The sequence below is a fragment of the Oxyura jamaicensis genome, chromosome 4 (genome assembly GCF_011077185.1).
Source record: "Oxyura jamaicensis isolate SHBP4307 breed ruddy duck chromosome 4, BPBGC_Ojam_1.0, whole genome shotgun sequence".
In the NCBI taxonomy this organism is placed as follows: Eukaryota; Metazoa; Chordata; class Aves; order Anseriformes; family Anatidae; genus Oxyura; species Oxyura jamaicensis.
In genome coordinates, this window is record NC_048896.1 from 30,182,038 (window position 1) to 30,202,096 (window position 20,059).

The window sequence follows — 20,059 nt, forward strand, 5'->3', positions numbered from 1 at the left end:
TTTTTTTTTTTTTTTTTTTTTTTTTTCTTTTTTTTTTTTTCCTTCTCAATGCAATTAAAACTTTTCAAGCTGGCCTGTGTTGCAAGTAGAAGAGCAGCAAGCTGGAGAATAGCCCAGCCTCAGATGAAAAAAAAATCACTTTCACTGTTTTTGTCTTTCTGCTATGATATGGATGAATGGCTTAATAGACCGTTCCAAACCAAGTATGTAGGAAACATGGAGTTAAATAGAAAAGCTATTAAAAGCAATTAATCCAAACTGAAGTCGGGGGGTGGGAGCACTATTAATACACATAACTACCTTCTCAACTTTAGAAAAAGGACTTGATATTTCAGTTAGTACTTCTGATCAATGTACTTCAGTAATAAAGCAGGCCACCATGAGGGCTGCGAAGAATATGTTTGAAAATAGGTCTCAGAGCTCAAGATTGAAAGAGTGCTTGGATATTAGTACAAAATCCCAAAACATGTAATGTAATAGTTAATTTCAAAATTTCTGTCAGCAGGTAAAAATTCAAACATCTTGATATAAGCTGACCTTCAGCTTTTAGGAATTTAGGTTAGCATTTCCTCAGTCTGCCTTAAAAATTCATACCCTGTGATTTAGAGCTGAATGAGTAGAAGTATTTTGTTAGTTGATATAAGATGGCACCATGTGCAATTACACAACTACACAACATGGCAAAACAGGAAACGAGAAGAATCTATAAGAAAAAATCTGAATGAAGGGGATAAAAACACAGACTAGGCACATAATTTATTTATTGTTTGTTCATTTATTTTAGCCACCAGAAGAAATCTATTCAGCAGGGGAAGCTCTTTTACTCCACTTTCACACTGATGATACAATCAACAAGAAAGGATTTCATATACGATACAGAAGTATAAAATATCCAGATAGTGTGCGCACCAAAAAATAACACGAACCTCTAAGTAAGAAAAGGAGAATGCGGAGGAAAAAAAAAAAAAAGAATGCACAGTGGAAAAGAAGGAAGGTGTCTTTTTTTTAAAACTGAAGTTATTAGCACAAAATGTTTTATATGAGTTCAGTTGAAATGATGACTTAAAAGACCAGAGGCTAAAATAAAATTAAAAAACAAAACAACAACAACAAAAAAACGTGTCCCAGTGGAATAGACAAGATGGTGATATGCAGGCTCCATACTCAACACTTCTCTGTGAAGCTGGTGAAAGGACTTTGCATACTTCCAGGAGAATATGAAAGCTTTTGTTCATAGTTTGACATTTATCATAGATGCGTGCAGATTCAATCAGTTGTGTTTAGGGGAAGTGACCCATTCTTCCTTCTGACAATTGTTTGTTGTCCAGGAGAAGAAATAAAGCTCTTTCAGGTCACACACTCAAAATACTCTCCTTATATCTAGTTGCTTTAACTTTGTATCTTGCATACAGTGTGTACAACGACTTGAAAGAAGATATGAAATGGGAAGGTCTTCCTGCATTGTTCTGTATTTTTTACCAATTCATCTATCATATCAGGTTAACAGTTTGGAAACTGGAAAGTCATACTTCTGAAACATAACTGATCTTCAGAGAATTTTGTTTTACTAGTGACTGAAGTCTGAACTGTTACATTGGTCATCAGTTGCTTGACCAATCACTAGTTGACTGAATTTGAACAATGTAGGAATCTGAAAATGTTTAGGTTTACTGGTTAAGTAAGCTATCTCTGATGATGTGCTCTTATTTTGCACTGAACGTAGAATATAGACTGAGATGAAAACCTGTCATGAATCAAAATATGTATCCATGAGAGGCAGAAATAGTATCGTCTGAAACTCCTCCTATTGAATTTGTTTTCAGCAGTACATTTGGAACCACTACTAAGCTTTATTTCATCGGACCTCTTTAAAAATGAGCTAACAGCCTGGTTTAGCTGATCAGAAATGAAGCTGCAGTAGCATCCAAGTGGGAGGTTTCCTAAAGAATTTTTTTGGGGGGAAGAAGAGTATCTGTGATGGTGAAAAAAGTAAAACAAAACAATGGACACAGGATTTGTTTGTTATCAAGAGTGAATTCCTATGGTGCTATCCCATGAACATTTAAAACAAATACAAACCAAGAAGTTTTAGACTTTTGAGCCAACAGCTTGTAGATCATGAATGTCTCCCTCTGCGTGGCTGCATCTGAAGAAGGAAGGCTTTACTGCTCTGAGGGAGGGCAGGTTGCAATGGCAGCACTAGTCCTGTGGAACAACTACTACTATTGCCTTAGAATCCTCGCACATGATCAGACAGATCTTCCTGTAGATACACCTCTAATTTGATAAATAATTCGACGACTCAGACGTTTTAGCATATGCTAACAGAAGGATCTTCAAGAGAAAACACCATCTGCAGAATGAGATCATCTGCCTGTAAATACAGTGACTTGCTTTTGATGTAGACATATGTTACATTTAGAACTGAGATACTCTATGTGCTTTAGGCCATACATGGCTTTAGTCATAATGTATATGCATTATGTAAGTATTGTATGAATGAGTGCTCCAGGGGAGTGAGAGGTATTGTGCGGATGAACATTGAGTTGTTTCTTTATGTGCCAAGTTCTATCAGGACCCTGTTCGACTGTAGCAACTTTTCTTTAAAGGCTTCATAGACAAATAACGAGGATTTCTAGTTGGCAAGAATCAAGTTAAAAGTATTATGTTTCACTCTACAATAAATATTATTTTGATATCCTTTGATGTAAGTTGCTACTCAGATTAGCTTAGTTTCTGTTACCTTACTATGAACATACATTGGCACTAATAAATCTGATCTTTTTTTATAAAAATAAAACCCAAATGTCTGTATAGTTGTCTTTCACTGCTTTAACACGTGTATTACTGTTTATATATTACCATTTTCATTTCCAAACAGCTTATGTGTATGAAGTCCAAAAACTGAACAATTTCTGTATTTTTATAATTCTGCTCCACTATCCTTTTTATTTTATTTTATTTTATTTTTGGTTCATTTTTTTTCATGGTGTTTGCACAAGGATTACATTTTATCCAAGTTGTTTTACTACAAAAATTAAGGAAACTTACTGTAGAAGTCAGAAAAGAGTTGCCATAAACTTTGATTACAAAGTTAAAATATGTTTCTCTAATTGCTTATCTGTTTGTAGATCCCATATTGCTTAAGAGCGGTGAAGGTGAAGGTGGTGTTCTTAATGATCTTGATGATGGATGGACAGTCTGGATCATATCTTCTCATTGGCCTCATGGTGCTTTCAGGTGCTATTAAAAAGGGAGGTATTTCTGAGTTCTAGGAGGTTTCTCCCATTGTAATGAAAATTGCATATTCAGTGAACTCTGTGTTTACTAAAGTATGCCTTATAATTAGCCTAACAATGAGAAAATAATGAAAAATATGTACACTGATGAAATTGTGAAAAACTATGCAGGTTTCCCCAAAAATCTTTGCAAATGATAATTTTTTTTTTGCAACATAGTGTTTAAAGATCTTGCCTGTTGACTAGTCCACAAAACCAGATACGAAATACAACAGCCTGTAGATCTGCCTTTAAGACCTATAGCGTGTTAAATGGCAATGCTCCCAGTAGGATGAGGATGGTACTTATTTTTAATTCCTGTTTGCCACAACCTTTCTTGACCATGGGCAAACTGCTGGATCTGAATTAATTTTCCTGTAACTTGACATAAAGATTTCTTCTCAGCTCTGTAAAGAGCTCCTGATATGTGCAGAGTATTATTCTTTAATGTTACTAAAATCAGAATAAAGTGTCAAGTTGATGGAATATGCTATCAGATGGACCTGTTTGGCTGACTGGCTCTTGAAGAATTTAAATTTGTGATCAATATCATGTTCAGATAAGAAAGAAGATATGTTTGTGAAAGGCTATTCTTCCATCTTTAGGAAAAAGAAAAATAAAACAAATCATTGATGAAAGTCAATTAAAATTACTATCTTCCATAAGAGCTGAGGGTCCAGCTGCAGTGAATAAAGTGTATATACACAGCAGATATTCTGTTCTTTGCTGGCCATTTATTATAATCTGCAATATATTTGATTACTCTTACCTTGTGAAACATGTGAAACAGCAAACTGAACCAAGCATTGGTGAAAGCTAGGTCAGATCTTTAACGTGGTAAGGCAGCATTGCTTTTTCATTTAAATCAGCTTGCTATTGAACCACTGTGAAAAATTAGATTAATTGGCTGGAAGCTTTATTCAGTTGGGGGATCAAGGGATCAGTCCTGCAATTTTGCTATGCCAGGAGTGAAAGTGGCACACCTTTTTATATATATATATATATATATATATATAAAATACAGGAAACTGTTGTTGACCTCACAGGTTGTATGCTGTGGTAAATGCAGCTGCGTGGTGCACCGTCGTAGAGCATGATCACTGCTCAGGCACACTGGAACTTTCTCGTGTAATGAAATGGTGTTCTGGTATTATTTATAGATCTCGGAGTTGTTTGAGAACCTGGTATAGATATGTAATTCCAGGAAAATCTTCAATCTTAAAGCAGACCAGATTGAAAGGGAATTTTCCTTTGATTTCAGGTCTTCAACTGGGCTCAAATTAATATCAAGTTGTAATGAGTTTTATTACAATGACATACGTGATTATACCGATTGGCACAACTTTATTTAAAGACTTGCTCCTTGTTATTTTGTTTTAATTATTATTTGTTATTTATTATTTCTATGAATCAATTATTAATTGATTAACAAAATAAAGTGGAAAAAAAAGAGGAACAAGGACAAACAAAATGCTCACAGAAGAAAAACAGCAATACCACAGGTACAAATATGTTACATTACCAAAAAAAGGGCAGAAAAAGATATAATCTCCAGAACCAACACTGTTGCTTATATATATATATATATATATATATATATATATATATATCAATGTATCCTTCATAGTAATTAAAAATGTTTTATGCTGTATTGCTTTCACTTACCTGAAGGAAGAGTTAGATGAACAATTGGATTGGTCAGTGGTCAGTGTAGACCAGGGAGCTGCTGACAACCTAAGAAACAAAAACAAAGGAAAATGTTTTAGTTTCTTGTTCTGAGTTCACAAAGGAAACAAGCTCTAGCAGTTGCAAAAAAATATTTAAAGCACTGTGATATTAGGTGAACAATGAAAGGGGAGACACCAGCCAGGCTTAGGTCTCTTTGTCTTTATCCTGCCTCTACAACTGCTTTCTCTCATGTTTTCTCCTTGTCTTGTAGATGGTCTTGTAACATATCAAATTCCAATCAAATCTAAGATGAAGTGATATACATATAAACAGGATTTTTTTTTTTTTTTTTTCTCCAGTGACCTTCAGATGTAGTTATTCTTCCTGTAGTGCTAGGACTGTTAGAATTATTGACTTCACATAATGTTGCATGTAGTTTGCCATGTGATGGCAACTTCTGAAATAGAATACTAATGATCATTAGGAATATATAGTCTTCTCTTAGAATGTGATCCATGGCTTTTCTCTTCCAGCATGATAGTGCTAGACTTGGTTCTTTGTAGCCACGTTTCAGGTAAACGGCAACACAGTGAAATTGAATGCAGGGAAATTACAATGGACAAGGAAGAAGGAAAAGGAGAGTTTGGCTCTCCAACAGCACATGATTCCCACAGAGAAGAGTGAAAATTTTTAGGGCACATGATGTAGGAGTAAAAGAATAAATTTGAACAATACAATATTTAAGCTGAGTGGAGAGGAGACCTATCCAATGTTAGAGCTGGAATAGTTTCCCAGGGCTACTAGTCACATCTCATAAATATTAAAAGCTCTTTTTGTACTGAATGTTGCCTAATGGAGCAGGAGCAATATGCAAAGGGACATTTCAATTATGAAAGTCCACAACAAAGTCTGTGAAAAAACGTTTGCTAGTAGATCACTGAATTTAAAAGCAATGATGATAGACTTTTCTAATTAAAAGAATGGAAGCTGATGAAGACAAAAGCAGTTCTATTACAATAGAAAACAGTATCAGTCCACATCTACAAGCTGTGGACACCTCTTGCCAAATTTCAAATATAGAGTCTTATTACACAGCTGTTGCTGAAAGTTGCTGAACAGCCTTTATTAAGCTGATATTCTAATGAGCTGTGTGCATGGTTAAAAGCTGATTTATTTGAGATATCAGGATATTAATATGCTTGATTTTTTTATGTTGTTGCTATCTCTCTGCATGATCATGATACAAACAATTTTCATTGGTAAAATCCGTATCCTTGGCTATGCTAAGAGGACCATACTGACATGAGAGTATTACCTATTGAAGTAATTAGTTACTTAAACATTCTCATTGTTAAGATGTTAACAAAGGCAATAATTTACTGAGGATACTGAATAAAGGATTTTGGGGATATTTTTGATATTCATAGTAGTATGCCAATTTTTGACATTTCAGTGTGAATCTTCCTTTAGAGTGCTGCATCACTGGGACAATATTTTTTAAAACATGCATTTTAGAAAAAAAAAATCATGGATCTTCTTGTCATTTTGAGCATAAAACATTTTAGTATTATTCTGAATTTACAACTGTTCAAAGAATGGGCTGTTCAGTTACGTTGTTGAAAGGATTTTTATTTTTAAATGCTATAAATGAGGATCTTAACATCAGGGAAGTTTACTGAGTGTTAAATGAAATTAGTGTGTGGTGAATAATAAGAGGCCTTATTATTACGAAGGTTGGAAGGAGATAGCAAGGAGCAACTCTCATGTCATTTACAGAAAATCTAGCTCATAAATTTTATGCATCGCAAAGGACGTGTTATGTTTATATATAGGCACAAGGAAAGCATTGCTGAGAAGGTTTCAGAATATTTTTATCTTTCCGTTAAAAATGTAGCTTAACTCAATGTAATTTTTGAGTTGAATGGTACAGATTAAATGTTATAAAGTATGAAATACTTTTACCTAGTCAGAATTCAAATGTCTATTAATAATATACTGTTCTCCAGTTTAAGACTTTTTTTTTTTTTTTTTTTTTCCCCACAGCAGTTTTATCTTAAATGATATTTTAAAATTCTTGATTCCTGTCTTGTAGTAATTTTATTTGTAAGTTTACTGTGGCATCCCTCTTCGTGCACATAACTAGTGATAGGACAAGAGAAAATTGAATCAAGATGCACCAGGGGAGTTTCAGGTTGAAAATTATGAGAAGCTTCTCAGAAAAAGTGGTTAGGCATGGGAATAGATAAGTTGTGTAGGAAGGTGGTGGAGTCACCATCCCTTGGGGCTGTTTAAGGAAAGGTTGGATGTTGTAATTAGGGACATGGTTTAGGGGGAAGGGGACAATTGGACTAGATGATCTTGGTGGTCTTTTCCAACCTTAATGATTTTATGATTGCATCTGCATTTTGCTAATTTTGTTGTCTGTAGAATCTTGAACTTAAATATTGCAAAATTTTCAAAACCACCAATGTCTCACATTTGATGACAGTTTGCTACCTTTAATTTAGTGAAGCAGGTGGTGAAGACTTCAAAGGTATATATGCTATCAGCCAGTAAACAATCTGGTGTCAAGCTACAAAACAGTAAATACATACTACATTGGTTAGTGTTATAGGTGACCATTTACTCAACAGGAAGAGAGAAGAGAATACTCTGAAATACTGTAGAGTATTTATAAAAAAGTGTTTTTCTATATAAAAAAAAATAAAATCCCAGACTATCCTCAGCTAGACCATGAGTGAGTGCCACTAAAGAGATCTAGGTAAAAATAAAACCGTTAATAACAGAGTAAGAATACAGTTCTGTGCTGTGCCTGGTGGATCCTGTGGTCTTCACCATGACCATCATGGCTACAGGGTGTAGGGATGGGAATAAAAGGAAAATGAGACAGGTATACTATGGCAGGCACCTGCAATGGCCTCTAGGAGCATGAACATCATGGGGCCAGACTGGCTTAAAGAGAGCCTTGGATGAATAACACGCATCCAGCCATTCGGGCACAATTCCTCAATGCCTTGTGTTTAATGGTCCTTGTATATATGTCTGCATATGTGTTTTTGTTTTATTATTATTATTTTTTATTTTTTCCCAAGGAACTTGGATTGCTTGGTGTATTTGATGGGCATCCATGCAAACAATAAAGAAAATACCTAAAAATATAAATTGGATTAAGCTTATGCTTACTTCATGCTGAGGACTACTAAACAGTTGACTGGTAACAGAGATTTGTCAGAAGTAAGATTATAAAGGTGAAATTGCCTCTCCCTTTTCCTGAGTACAGTGTATTTTCCATCAGCTATGGAAAGCCACATATTCACTGCTTTTAGCCACAATCCAAAAATAAATTACCTTGCAAGAGCAAGTTGTAGAAAAACACTCTAACCTTCCACTGTCAAAAACTGAGTTGTGATGGATCTTTATAAGGAACTTCTCAGTTTGACAAAATCTAAATAGGTTTTTAAACCATGTAGAACCACTGGGGGAGTAAAGCAATATAGAAAGGTTGTGATTAAATATGGAGGTGTTATTGCTTCTGCAAGACAACAGGAAACCTTTTCAATATAACCTTTAAAATCCCTTCTTTGGGTGAAGCTCTTGAATGTAGAACAGCTGTTTGCATCTTAAGTGAGATGGATCATTTCAAGTGAAAAAGTAATCCCTGGAAATTGTGTTCAAATGAAAAATGTACACTAGTGCCAACACTTGGTGCTTGATGTCTATCCAAAAAGGAGGGCTATGGCTGTCTGTTATGGCACTTCATTAAATACTTTGTTCTGATACCTGTCACCTGAGGAATACTTCAGAATTTGTTGTTTGGTTCCATACTTCATTTATTCAAATATATAAGAAAAATAGCGAAAATCAAATGTGAGTTTGTAGCAAAAAATATTGTCCAATAAGATCAGGATTGCATAATGAAACAGATCCCTGGCACAAATAGTTGAATTCTGGAAGAGGTCTACAGTTACCCCAGACAATATTCAGATCTTGCTTGCTTTCTGTTTTGTCATGTTTCTTCATTGAATTAAATCCCCACCCAGAAAATCATTTATCCTGACAATTTTTGAACTTGGTTTCATCCTTCCCACTGGGAATTTGTTTTGAGTGAAACAATCTCTGCTAAACTGTTGAAATTAACTGCTCTTAAGTAGACATGAGGAATGGAGAGACTTTGTTTATACTCTTTTATGCTCAATTTTAGTGAGTAATGTGGCATGGCTTTTGGTATTGTTTCTTTTGATTATTCCCTTATGGAGTCTGAAATAAATTGTGAGTGCTTTGAAGAGGGTATTTTGGAACAGATACAGTGATTAAGAGTACGTTTTATGCTGGTGAGCTGACTTCTCTTATTTCATTAATGTGTAGACATTTCCATTCTATTCCTGCATGTCTCAAATATATTTCAGCACAAAGGTACCTCACCAAATAGTATTTCATTCTCTAGCATGCAAACACAGCAGTGCATGTTGCAAACAAGCAATCCCATTATCTTGATTGTAGAATAGAGGCTCAAACAGATGATTTGAAGATGCTGGACTGCTACTGTATGATCTGCCTCAGCATTCTTTAAATGATGTCTTGCTCATTTTCATCATGCCCTGCACCAAAGTTCAAGACTAACTTTATTATTATATATTTTTTTTTTTCTTAAAGATGCAGGAAGACAATTTTACCAGACCTTTCAGCTCAAGAACTAGGATTTGTTTATCTTTGGATCATAACACAAAACCTGTCTACTTAACTTGACATTTTCTAATAGTTGATATTATCAAGGAACAGAAATGTTCTTTTGGGGAAATATCATTTTAGCATTTAAAATAAAACAATAGGTGATATCAACTGCTATTTTAAATCCACTTATAGGTAATGGATATGCAATACATATATATATATATATATATGTACTTATACATTTAGCCACGCTCAACAGATGCAACATGTTGAAAACATCAATCTGTTCCCTGTGAAATTTAATGGGTATTTTAAGCTGGATAAAGTGATGTTAACATAATTAGATGCACACTTGCAATGTTCACTTTAACGTATCACAGGATATATATATATATATATATATTTGTTTAATGAAAGAATATTTTTTCTGGAACAACTTTGGACTTTGTACAGTTGTTTACTTTAATTCTGAGAACACTTTCATGTTTTTGCCAAAGTAAAAACTGTATTTTGAACATGTAGTTTTTTTACTTTCTCTACTGAGTTCTGCTTTCATGTTCTTTGGACAGGAGTTTCTGCCTGTGGACTAACAACAATAGGAATTGGATATATATTGAACAGTAACCATTCAAAATTAACTACGAGAGTGAGAGAAATCTAGCAGTTACAGAAGAAAATGGAGGATAAAGTGCCTATAGTTTCTTAGGCTGTCATTCTTTAGTGCCACAGAACACATGAATGTTGGGATAGCTGACACTGAGAAAAGCATGAAAGTTTTATTGATTTGTCTAGATCTACATGTGGTTGAAGAACCAAAAAAGTTAAATCATGACTACAGATGTGGTAGGGTACATCATCTTCAAATGCTGTGTACCTCTATGGCTCTCTAGAAGAGCCTAACCTGGTTACCACAGTCTGAAAAGAATAGCATCCATGCTGGAGGACTGATGAAGTCAGGTCATGAGGAATAACTATAATTCAGCACCAAATGAGTGCTCCAGGAAAACTGGAGATAGTTGTTGTGGCTAAGCACTCCACAAAAGCTGCAGTGACGTTTATAGAGGGAAAAGAGTTTCACTGACATTTCTTCAAATGTCAGGAATGCTGTTCCTTTCCTTATTTTTCAGATGAGATGGTCATAGTATATCACATTTATCTGACTACTTTTGGCTTAGAGGGGTAGGTGAATGGCAAAGCCTGCCAGATTTAAAACAAGCTTTATCATCACATATTTAGTTCATTGTTCTTCTGTACAGAATAGGTTTAGTTCTTTCTACTTTATTTTGTGAAGCCCACAGAATACCGCACTCTTCTCATGGTCTGTGCCAGGACCATGTGTCATTCATTTGGGGGCACATGGTTGATGTGGGTAAGCTTTAGTCTGATTTATAGAGCTGATTGCTATTAATGAGCATGGTATTTCTACAGTAACTTTATTGCTATATACCATAGCTGGGTTGAAATGGTCATATCCACAGTTGATCTGTTTTTCCAGAATCTGTTTTTAATTCTTCAACCCTATCCAAAATATGTGTGTTGTTACAACAAAAACAAAAATATCAATCCACCAACCATCAAAACAAAAGAAAAAAGAAAAAAAGAAAAAAACATTAAAACATTAATTAAAAATGGGAAACAATTATTCCGTCATGTAAAGTCATTGTTACTTCAAATAACTTGTCACTGTGTGCTGCAAAAATGCAAATAACAAAACACAACATTTTTTGCTTAAACATTGTTAGCTCATATTTCATTATGTGATGGTATTTACCCATATATTATGTGGAATTTTGATTTTTTTTAAAAATTTTTTATTTATGGCCATTCCTTCAAAGAACAAATCTTATCTGAAAATAGAAAGACACACAAGTGGAAAAATGCAACATTGGGATGTCTGTGATGGTAAGAAGTAGAACAATAATTTCCATGGGCTTCCCATATTTGTCATGTCTATCATAAAAGAAACAAACAGTAGGAAATTTTCCTTTGGAATTTGCTTTGAAAAATACCTAACAAGAAACTGATTTATGTGCTTTCTTACTATTCCATGTTGTCTTAAAACTGCTACCAGAGGGAAAAATAAGTATTTTTGTATGTATTCAGCGAAATCTAAATGAATAAGTAGTTGTATTTACATACAAAGTTCAAGAATATTCTCCTTGATTTCCTATTTCTAAACCCAACATTTCATTTTTTTTCTTTTCCTCGAAATGTAGGTTATCCATTAGTATCATCAGAAAACAAATTTTAAATATTTTTCTCAATAGCAGTCAGTCCATCTTTTCACCAAATTTACTTAAGCTCATTTTTCAAGGTATATGGATATTTATATGTTTATATATATATATCTATAAAAAGTCTTTTCTAATCCACGTTTGGAGAACATTATGATTTAGTAACTTTTTCTCCTGCTGTGTTTGTTTAATTTGAAGATTTATTACTATTATTCCTTTCATTCTTAAAACTGCACTTCATTTGTACTGCAAAAGTCCCTTCTGTTTTTCTTGTTTCCTCTAAATTCAAAGATAGTCCATATTTCTTAGAACTCTAGTTCCTTATTTATCTGCCTGTCAATCATTGTGTCCCTTGGGACCACTAGGAAATTGGTTCTTTTTAGTTCTCTGTACAGCTGAAGTAATGAAGTTTTGCACTGGGGTTGTACAGGTCATAATGTGACCTTTGCAGTTTATCACCCAACATCCTTCTGGAATTAAAAGACTTCACCACTATTTATCTAATTATTTTTAACACACAGATCAAAGCTGATATAACACATTTCTGAAATTTAGACTAACCTTTAAGTACTAAAGGAAAAAAGATGGCAAGTCATTTATAGGAAGCACTTAAAATACACGAGTAGACTCAAAGTGAAATATATTCTTAACCGAGACAATAATCTTCTTTCTTTTGTTTATAGGACCTCTTCACCTCCTCTGATTCAGTTACAATTCCTTAAATGAGTGTTTAAATGAGTGCTGTTGGCTACATGTTGAAAATGTGCTGTAGTGGTCTTGAGGCAACAGGTACATGGAAGTGTAAGACTGAGTTGGAAAGTGTTAAAATTCCACCATCACTAACGGGGGAGTGAGAAGTGTCATACAGTTGCAGTGGGTTGGACTTGTTCAAATGTCCGCTTTGTATAGTGGCTGTCCTTATATAGTTATTTCTTTGAAGCTACACAGAGTGGTGCCAGCGTTATGCTGGATGCAAGAATTGATTGGGGTTGATCCAGCCTTGAACTCACCTTCTCTTACTGCACTGGTGTGGTGCCATATAATGCTGAAAGTGAAGAGAGACTTCAGATGATTTGGTTGCTGAGCATTGTCATGCTTTCTTACTCTCTCCCTGCATTTGGCATGTGAAATCATCTATTCTTATACTATAGACGTGGTTGAGTCTCAGCAATGTGTTAGCACCTACAGTGATGCATTTTGAGGTTAGGAAGTGAAAGTCATCACCCAGTGACAGAAGCAGTTGAAGTGGCTGTACTCTATGGACCCAAATGGTTTCATTCTCATGAATGAAAACTGAAGAAAATTGTATCCATCTCTTGTCTGGGTTAGAAGCTGAGTAGCTTAATCCCTGTAGGGAATTAGCAACTTCAGTCAAAAACATTTAGCAAAAGAAAGTAGAGATCAACAATAATGCTTTGGTGGTCCAGGCCACTGACCTAAGCAGTATGCTCCAAGGTAAGGAAATTTAATTTCTAGAGGGATTTCTGAATGTATCTTACTTGTATTTGCTATAATATTCTGGAAAAATTACTATGCAGGAGTGAATCAGGAGTTTTTATTATGTAAATTTGTAGGTGTACTAAATTGTGTCCTATTTTATAGGTATTGTTAGTCCAGTCTGAAAATACATGCTTTTCTCCTTAGGGTTACAGTGTGGAGCTGGTGCCCAGTAAAGAGGGTTTTTTGTCCACACGTTCTTGCTTAAGAGAAATGGTTCATTTTTCCTCTGATCGGGAAAAAAGTGAGACCACAAATATATCAACCTTCTTTTTAATGTCATCTCTACCTTCTCCGTTGTGGTCCAATGGTTACAGGGAGGAGGGGGAGAGGGGATCTGTTGGACTGTGGGGATGCTTCTGCTCTGAAATTTTTGGATAAATATGAAAGGGAGAGAGAGAGGCTATCACATATCACATCCCCACAGGAAGAGGCAAATCAATTTCAAGACTCAAGGACACTAGTTACTGAGTTAAACATCTGTTTACACCTACACACAAAGCAGCAACCTTGGCTCGTGTTCATACAGAGTCAGTGTAGAAAGACAGCTGATGATTTTCTCTCTGAGCATGAGAGGAGAAAACACACAAACAGTATTCTGGCTAGGTGTTCTGTTTGGAGGCTGCAAGAGCAGAGAGTGGCAGAGAGTGTAACAAGTCATGCCAGGAAAAAAATAAAAATAAAAAAATAGTAGTATAAAGCAGGAATTAAGCTGTTCAAGGATGTTCCTCACTCTGAAAGAACTCAAGAAATGAAGCAGGGATAAACCTTGCTGTCTTGTTGCTACACCCTTAGGCAAATTCTTGCTATTCTAGTGGAGTGCTCTCTAAGTCTTACTAGTAACTTCTCTCCTCTGATGTCTCAGAGCATCCTACACTTCCACACATTAAAAGGAAATCCCTTTCAGAAAGTCAATTTCTTTTTTTTTTTTGGCCTTACTGTCAGGGAAAGTACACATGAAGAAGAGAGTTTTTTTTACTGATCAGGTTGGTAAATGGGCTGATTAGGATATAAGTAAGACTATTTTCTTCTAGATGGTGTTGATGACTGTAGTTATAGACCTGCCATGAAGAGCAAGCATTAATATGTTAACAATTGCTGCTATTGTTTCAGCTGAGGGTTGCTCACAGAATATATAGAAAGTGAGTCACTATTTGCCGTAACAAAACAGTCACATAACTTCTGTAACAACAGCCTACGCAAATCTTCCTCTTACTGGTGTGCTCTTCTACCAAGAATTGCTCCTTCAATATGCCATCACTGAAAAGGAATAAAGGTGTTTGTATCACCTTCACGTTCTGCAGCATAGTGACAGACAGCATTGTTGCATGCTTCTTGACCAGGTGATACAAACAGCCATTATTTGGTCAGTCTCGTCTAACAAGGACTAATTCCAGTGTAATGCTCTATAAGAAGTGGCCAGCCGAACATTCCTGTATGCCTTTCCAGATTAATTCAAAGACCTGCAAATAAGGTTAGTGGTCCTGAAATCCCCAATTTTCCACTTTAGCTTTTTCACTCTCCTCTTCTGCTTCACTGTAGTGGTTTCACACTGACTGATAGGTAGCTAAGCTCTACCATATCTCTCTCTCACTAACCCTCCTCAAAAAACAGGGAGAGAAAATATGATCAAAAAAGTCTCACAGGCTGAGAAAAGGACAGAGAGATTCCTCACCAGTTACTGTCACAAATAAAACAGACTCAAAAGTTAATGTAATTTATTGCCTATCACTAGCAGACTAGAACAGTGAGAAACTAAAAGCAACCTAGAAACATCTTCCCCTCACCCACCCTATTCCACCTCCTCCCCAGAAGAAGCTCAGCTGAATGGGGAATGGGGGTTGTGGTCAGTCTATAGCACTTCATCTGCGCCACTCCTTCATGGTCACTCCCTGCCCCTGCTCCCCGTGGGGTCCCTCCCACGGGATGCTGTCCTTCCCCAGCTGAGCCTGCGGGGGCTGCCCACAGGCAGCAGCTCTTCAACAACTGCTCCCACATGGCTCCATACCACGGGGTCCAAACTGCTCCAGCACGGGTCCCCCACAGGCAGCAGCTCCCCCCAGTCCCCCTGCTCCTGCGTGGGCTCCTCTCCACGGGCTGCAGCTCTTGCCCAGGGCCAGCTCCTGCAGGGGCTCTCCATGGGCTACAGCCTTCTCCAGGCCACATCCACCTGCACAACTGGGGGCTCATCCACAGGCTGCAGGGGAGATTCTGCTCTGGTGCCTGGAGCACTTCACCTCTTCACTGACCTTATGTCTGCAGAGTTGTTTTTCCCTACGTTTTCTCATTGATGTTGTGCGGCAGTTTTTTCCCTTTCTTAAATCTGCTCTCCCAGAGGCCCAACCATCATCATTTCCTGGCTTGCTTCTGACCTGGGTCCCGTATGGAACCCGCTCTGTAGTAAATGTAAGTAAAATGTTTACTTGTGTAAAATACAAGTAAAATGTTTATAGGCAATGATCAGAAGACTACATATATGAAATTGCTAGGATCCAATCTAAATGGAAATTTTTTTAGGAAGCTTATCAGGTTTCACAGCAACACAAAGACAATGATCAGGTTTCACAGCAACACAAAGACAATGAAAACCACAGCGCAAAATAGATTTAACCAGGCCATTATCGCTGAACATGGCCATTAACACAGCATGGCTACAACAGATTGGTGAACAGTCACCAAAACAGCAAAGTCACTATGTAGTCACAATCTAATATACTCCTTAATTATATTCAGAAAGTTGCAAGACTTGATACCTTTTTGTGGCTAAAGGTGGCCACCGGTCTGGCTACAATAACCACTAACGGTTTGCATTTCTTATGTCTAAGAGGTAGAATCAAAAAACTGACTAGGAAAAAGCTTGAGGAGGACAATGGGTCTTCATGGTTTGTTGCTCTGGTCTTTGCATTTGATTTTTCTTGAAATGTATTCAGCTAACACACTTTTTTTTTTCAAGGGTGTATCACAAAATTCGTTTGCATTTTCCTTGGCATGATGATTTTTGAAAAGTTGTCTGTTAGGTTTTCCTCCATGCTATTTACATACAGAAGATAAAGAAATTATTACAAAAATGTAAGTATATTGGGTGCAAATAACACCTTTTTTTTGGGGGGGGGGGACGGGGAGGGAAATAATTTTTCATGACTCTGTTCTGTGTTTGTTGTTGTAACAAGAAAAGGTTGTACTAGGGTGAAAAACACATGTAGAATTCAGCAAGAGATTCATAATTAAGAGTTTATACACCAGAGTACACTCATGCTGTAAACTCAATAGTATAGGCATATAAGCCAAATAGATAAAAAACCCACTACTGACTTAGTTATATTACAAGAAATATTTACATCTTCCAAACACTTGCTTTTAGACATTCTTTTGCTAATAGCCATTTACTGGTTTATGAAATTGAGTTGGTTAATGAGTACAGCAATCTTGTATAAATTGGTTTGTTGTTGTGATGGGTCTTTTTTTTTTTTTTTTTCTCCTTTTTTTCCCCTCATTTTTGTAGTTTTTAAGTTTAAACTAGTCAATGAATTAGTTCTTTAGACAGAGATTAGTTTTGTAGGTTGTTCTAGGAGATCATCCATGAAGTTAGAGAAAATCTCTTCTGTGAATGATTCATTCTAGAATACAATTCAAAGTACTCTATTAATATGGAAACCCTAGGTGGGATTAAACCTCTTCATGATACTGGTATCCCTTTTGTTCTCAATAGAAGCAATATGAATTTTGTCATTGAATCAGTGCAAAAGATTTAACTCAAGGTGCTGAATAAACATATTTGAGAACATATTTGCAGGCAGTCCTTAGTTGACTGCAGTCTCCTAATGTTTATCTCATGTACCATATAAACAGGGTAGTAGGTTGGAGGGCAAGTTTATAAACCCTACTCTTTTTGATTGATTGAGGAAATGCAGGGTAGGCCCAATTTTCTTTTTACAAATGTCTCTTTAGCTAGTGAAGAAGGAATAACTAAGGTATTACTAAGAAAAGGATTTGGAAACTGCTGTACCTTAGTCTGTTAACCACTTAATTCATATTTCTGTGTGTTATGCTATTAGAAATACATAAATAATTGCTTCAGGTTGAAGATGCATGGACTGCTTAAAATAACATAGGAATGGGTTTCTTTACCAGCAGTGGCTACAGCTTACAAAACACATTTAGAGCTGCAACTTCCCATTCCTCTTCATTATGTATGCTGACAGCTTTTAGATAATAAAAAATTTGTTGTCATCTCTGAACTAACTGGCATTAGAATGAATATAATAACATCCCACTTCTACGTTTGAGGATGTACTGGGTGAGCTCCAAATGGCCTGAATACCCTGCTGTTCAGGGCTGTGTTTTCTGTGGCGAAGATTGTTTACTGAGGGCATTTTCAGAAAGAGGAGCCAGTAGTTAGGCCAGTGGCTCAATGACTTTTACACTAGATGGTGTGTAGATGAGCTGACAGTGTTGACTGGATTAAGGATGACTAAATATGGTGATCAGCTGCTGCAGTCATGGTAGGGATAGGAGGGATATTGAGAAAAAGATACAAGCAATATCTCTGATTTAAAAGAAAAATAATCACTTATAAGTTTCACTGTTATAGTTGTTTTTACTTTTACAATCTGACTGCTGGTTTGGAAATAAAACAGCATCTCTGCTGAAATGAATTGCTATACATCATCCATTTCAGTCATGACTTCAGTCTTGCTTTGACTCTCTATCTTGGGGTAATTAGAAAATCAAGAATGACATTCATTTAAAGCTTATTTTTGATATTTTATTTGAGACTAAATTTGGTAAAAAAGAAGGATGAAAGTGATTGCAAGTTAGATACTGTTTTTGTTAGTCATTTAAATCTACATTTAACATGCCTGATACTTCAGATAAAGAAGAATATAAAATGAAGAATTTTGTGAAGTGCTATCTGTAATTAATGACCTCAGATGATTATTTCTCATTAGTATATATCTGACTTTGTAGAAATAGGAAACTTCACCAGCTATCACATCGTTTTTATTCTATAGATTCTATGATGCAAACTAGATTTGCTGTTTTTTTCACCTCCCAGTTGGTTTTAAACTTTGAACAAATGGATTATTGAACTGAAATAATCAGACAGGAGAAGAAACTGCTGGGGACAAAAGCTATTTTAACACTTCAACAGACTCTGCTCTAAGATGATTAGTCAGTGACTTCCTCCAGTTGAGTGGCTCTGCTTTCCTCAAAGCAGTAGCAATATGCTGTTGTGCATGTAGATGTTATTAATACGTGAAAACAAACTTGGAATTTTTAAAATCTGATCTAACTTCCCCTTTTTGCTCTTTTATACAGAAAACACATGTATAAAAAGGTCTTTCATTTGTTTCTTTTGTGTTATAACTTGTTTACTTTTAGGTTTTGTAATAGCTGCTGCCATCCATTGTTGGTAATATTTTTGTCAATGCTGTATGGTCTGACAGGACCTCAAAGCTAGCAAGTCTTTTGCTAGAAGCCTGTTGCTCTTCTGTTACAAGGAATAACCACAAGTTTGATTGAGAGTTGGCAAGTTTTATCATCACAAGGATGGTTCTCGTGTGTTTTTTCAGCTAAGGTGTTAGTGTTTGTACACCTAGTGCAAACCAGTGTTCCTTAGGTCTATACAGCTACAAGATTTCCTGCTTCTGTTAACAGAAGGGTGTAAGCTGATCTAAACCGGTGCATGAGATACCAGTTGTGCCACAGCTCTCCTTGATTGTTGCACATGACCTCTGTCCTGATCTGCATGTTCACATTCCACCCTTATTATTTAGCACGGATCATCCCGTGCTTAGGATATTTGTCTCCGTTACTAACTTTGGACAGGACTGTTTAACACTTTCCTGACCTTGTTAGCACTTTAATCCTGTGCAAACAGCTCTATGGAGTCCCTTTCGATCAACACTTATCTGAGTGGTGTCTGGTCTGAGCTAAGCACTAGTGAAACCTGTACCAGTGATTCAGAAGTGTGCTCCAAAATATGTGTTGTAGTAGTTAAGCATGGAAATAAAATAATTTGAACTGGATTCTTAGTATTCTAAAAGTAAGAGTATCCACAAAATAATTTTAATCCTTTTTTTTTTTTTAATAAAAATAAAATCTGATTTTTTATGGTTCTTTATTTGATACAGAAGGAGCATCTGTGTTTTCAGTGTATATTGCCATGACAAATATATGGCAGAATTAAAAAGGGGTGTCATCAGTTCATTTTTCATAAATATTTAAGAGCCATTTGACTGTTCTGTGTGGAGCATCATCGCACAATATTTTAAAGTGTTTTTATAATGTATATTTTACACCATAAATGATAATCTAAGTGTATCCATACCCTTAATATGTAAATCATGTATAAGCCTATTAAAACTTTCCTCCATTCACATACAAATTTCAGCTGAAAAGACAGGAGTGGTAATATATGCTCTTCAGAAAATTCAATAATTGCATCTGTCGAAGCTCCTGCATTGATAACTTATCAGTTTTCTTATTGGTTGACTGTATGCTTGTCTAAATATCTGAAACATGATCCAAACCTGATTTTTGAGATGGAGAGGTAATAAAAATTTTAACATCATTTTCTAAAATGTCCAGATAATTCTAACTTTTGTTAGATATTCTCTACATGTTTATAACGTACATATGTACAAGTGCATACATCAGAAGAATGCTATTAAGATTGTAGTAGGAAAGTGCAGTGGGATTTAAGAAGGA

The 20,059-nt window shown here is 35.8% G+C and overlaps 1 protein-coding gene and 1 long non-coding RNA gene across 5 annotated transcripts in view; one reads left to right on the forward strand and one right to left on the reverse strand.

Moving 5' to 3' along the window:
- TLL1 (tolloid like 1) overlaps positions 1-2,812 on the forward strand; it is a 132,356-nt gene extending 129,544 nt beyond the window's left edge. For 2 of the 4 annotated variants that reach the window (XM_035325312.1, XM_035325313.1), the window contains exon 22: positions 785-2,072. In XM_035325312.1, coding sequence (XP_035181203.1) covers positions 785-919 — 135 coding nt within the window. In that variant the 3' untranslated portion in view covers positions 920-2,072. Of the gene's footprint in view, positions 1-784 lie in introns of all 4 variants that reach the window. The other 2 variants (XM_035325311.1, XM_035325314.1) reach the window with 1 other exon arrangement.
- A 132-nt stretch (positions 2,813-2,944) lies between these two features.
- On the reverse strand, positions 2,945-4,997 carry LOC118166412. Its single transcript, XR_004750487.1, has 2 exons — positions 4,944-4,997; positions 2,945-3,243 (listed from the first exon to the last, which is right to left on the reverse strand). It is a non-coding gene; the product is annotated as an uncharacterized LOC118166412 (long non-coding RNA).
- Positions 4,998-20,059: the final 15,062 nt, after the last annotated feature.